Here is a 1,875-nt window from a genome sequence, read left to right on the forward strand (position 1 = left end):
GGCCATGAGGACAGCAACAGCAGAGCAAGACTCGGAGGTTTTCTTGATCCATTCTTTGCCCTTATCAAGCATATCCTTGTGTGTTTCTTCGAACAACTCCCGGGGTCTCCATTTCTTCTTGCTATAATGCATGTTGTAAAGGAGCGGAAGCACTTTGTGGACGCGATCCAACCAATCCAGCTCTTGTTGAAGTTGTATTGCTGGACCATGGGCAGATTGAGAGAGGAAATTAGTGATTCCAACATGGTGCAGTACGGTGTAGCCCAACAGGTCAATCCTCCTGGCCAGTCTATGCACGAGAAGATCTCTGGTTTTAATCCATTCAAAGATGTTGAGTTGTCGGTGTGCAATGATGACATGTAGAATGTTTCTGTCTTGTGTCGTCACGTAGTCCACAGCCTGTGGGTGGGCTTCCACGATCCTTTCAACCACTTCTAGTATTCCCCTGGCTGCGGCTAGTAACAGTGGCGTCTCTTGGTGGTCCATGTATTCAATATTACTATCGTCCATAGGTTGTTTTGCCTTTTCTGATAGGTCCGTTCGATCGCTGACGGGCTTCTGCTTTTCCTGGTAATATGACAAATCTATGTCCGCTAGCATTTCCGTGATTTTTAGAATTAATTTATGTTTTTGCTTTTTCTTGTATAGCTCTCTGCATTCAAGCCACCCTGTGTTTTACAAGTCTCATCATTAACATTTTTATTATATTATTTCTTAAAAAAACATGTTTTAGAGTTACAGAAACAACACCTTGCATCAGGAATCTCCCGAACATCCCCATCAAATTATGTCTAAGGTATTCACCTGCCACGCGCAAACACTCCTTTAGTACTCGTGCACAAACAAAAAGGTTAGTAATCACGACTCTCATACCTTTTTTCTGCGAACGCGGAACTTCAAAAATATTTATTAAGAGTAAATACTTGAAAACAAAAAGAAGAAAAAAGAGAACTTACCAAAACTTTCATCTTCGGAGTCCAATCCGGCTTCTAAATCTTCAATATTTCTCGCTCGGCCAAATTTAAAAAATTTAGGAAATTTAAAATTGTAAGTATTGTCCTCAGGAATCCCTGTGATGTGATAAGAAAATAATAATAATAATAATAAAAAGTTAANAATCATAGTTGAGAAAAGAGAAGGAAGAACATTGTTACAATCATAGATCAATTCGGCCCAAAATCCCTTCACGTATCCACTCTCAAAAATGTGTGGCACCAATGCTCTGTGTAATCCATCTCTCCACTGTTATTGATCGGCAACACTAACTGCTCAAGAATTGTTTTTAAAGGTTCTTCCTTTCCACTGTACACTGCCAAATGCAACGCCGTCTCTCCACTGTTATTGATCGGCAACCCTAACTGCCTCGCACCCTTACATACCTTGTCCAGATTCTTCCATTCTCCCCTCAACGCTAGCTTGTATAACTGTTTTTTCTCATCGTACAGATCCATATCTTGTTTGGGTTTTAGTTTCTTGTTTTGTTGAAGGACACCCCAAATCTATTTTATATATATATATATCTTTCTTTTCTTGTTCCGGTCATAAAGTTTGTATTCTTTTTCTCTAATCGCTTTGACAATCATGTAACATAATAAAGTAAAAGTAAGCACAGTTGCTTCCATTTCTTATACACAACTTGTTCCTTCTTCAAACCCTTTCGTCTTCGCCTCTTCTTCCACACTACTACTCCCTACCACTTTTACTGCCTTAAACATAAAACTTCTCCCTATACTATCTTTTTATCTATTTCCTAATTTCATTTCTCAAGAAACGAACCAAAATCTTTTGGTTCGTATATTACATGTTATGATATGGTATGTGAAAGGATATGATATGTTGAACTATACGCTATGTCGAAAAATATGATATGTGCCA

The 1,875-nt window shown here is 38.6% G+C and overlaps 1 protein-coding gene across 1 annotated transcript in view; it reads right to left on the minus strand.

The window, feature by feature from the left end:
• Positions 1-1,451, minus strand: part of LOC111788414 — a 6,532-nt gene extending 5,081 nt beyond the window's left edge. Inside the window, exons 1-5 of the mRNA XM_023668753.1 lie at positions 1,380-1,451; positions 1,155-1,242; positions 957-1,070; positions 751-804; positions 4-668 (exon numbers count right to left, since the gene is read on the minus strand). Of these exons, the coding sequence (XP_023524521.1) occupies positions 4-668; positions 751-804; positions 957-1,070; positions 1,155-1,242; positions 1,380-1,451 (993 nt within the window). The remainder of the gene's footprint in view (positions 1-3; positions 669-750; positions 805-956; positions 1,071-1,154; positions 1,243-1,379) is intronic.
• Positions 1,452-1,875: the final 424 nt, after the last annotated feature.

Source organism: Cucurbita pepo, chromosome LG02 (genome assembly GCF_002806865.2).
Source record: "Cucurbita pepo subsp. pepo cultivar mu-cu-16 chromosome LG02, ASM280686v2, whole genome shotgun sequence".
In the NCBI taxonomy this organism is placed as follows: Eukaryota; Viridiplantae; Streptophyta; class Magnoliopsida; order Cucurbitales; family Cucurbitaceae; genus Cucurbita; species Cucurbita pepo.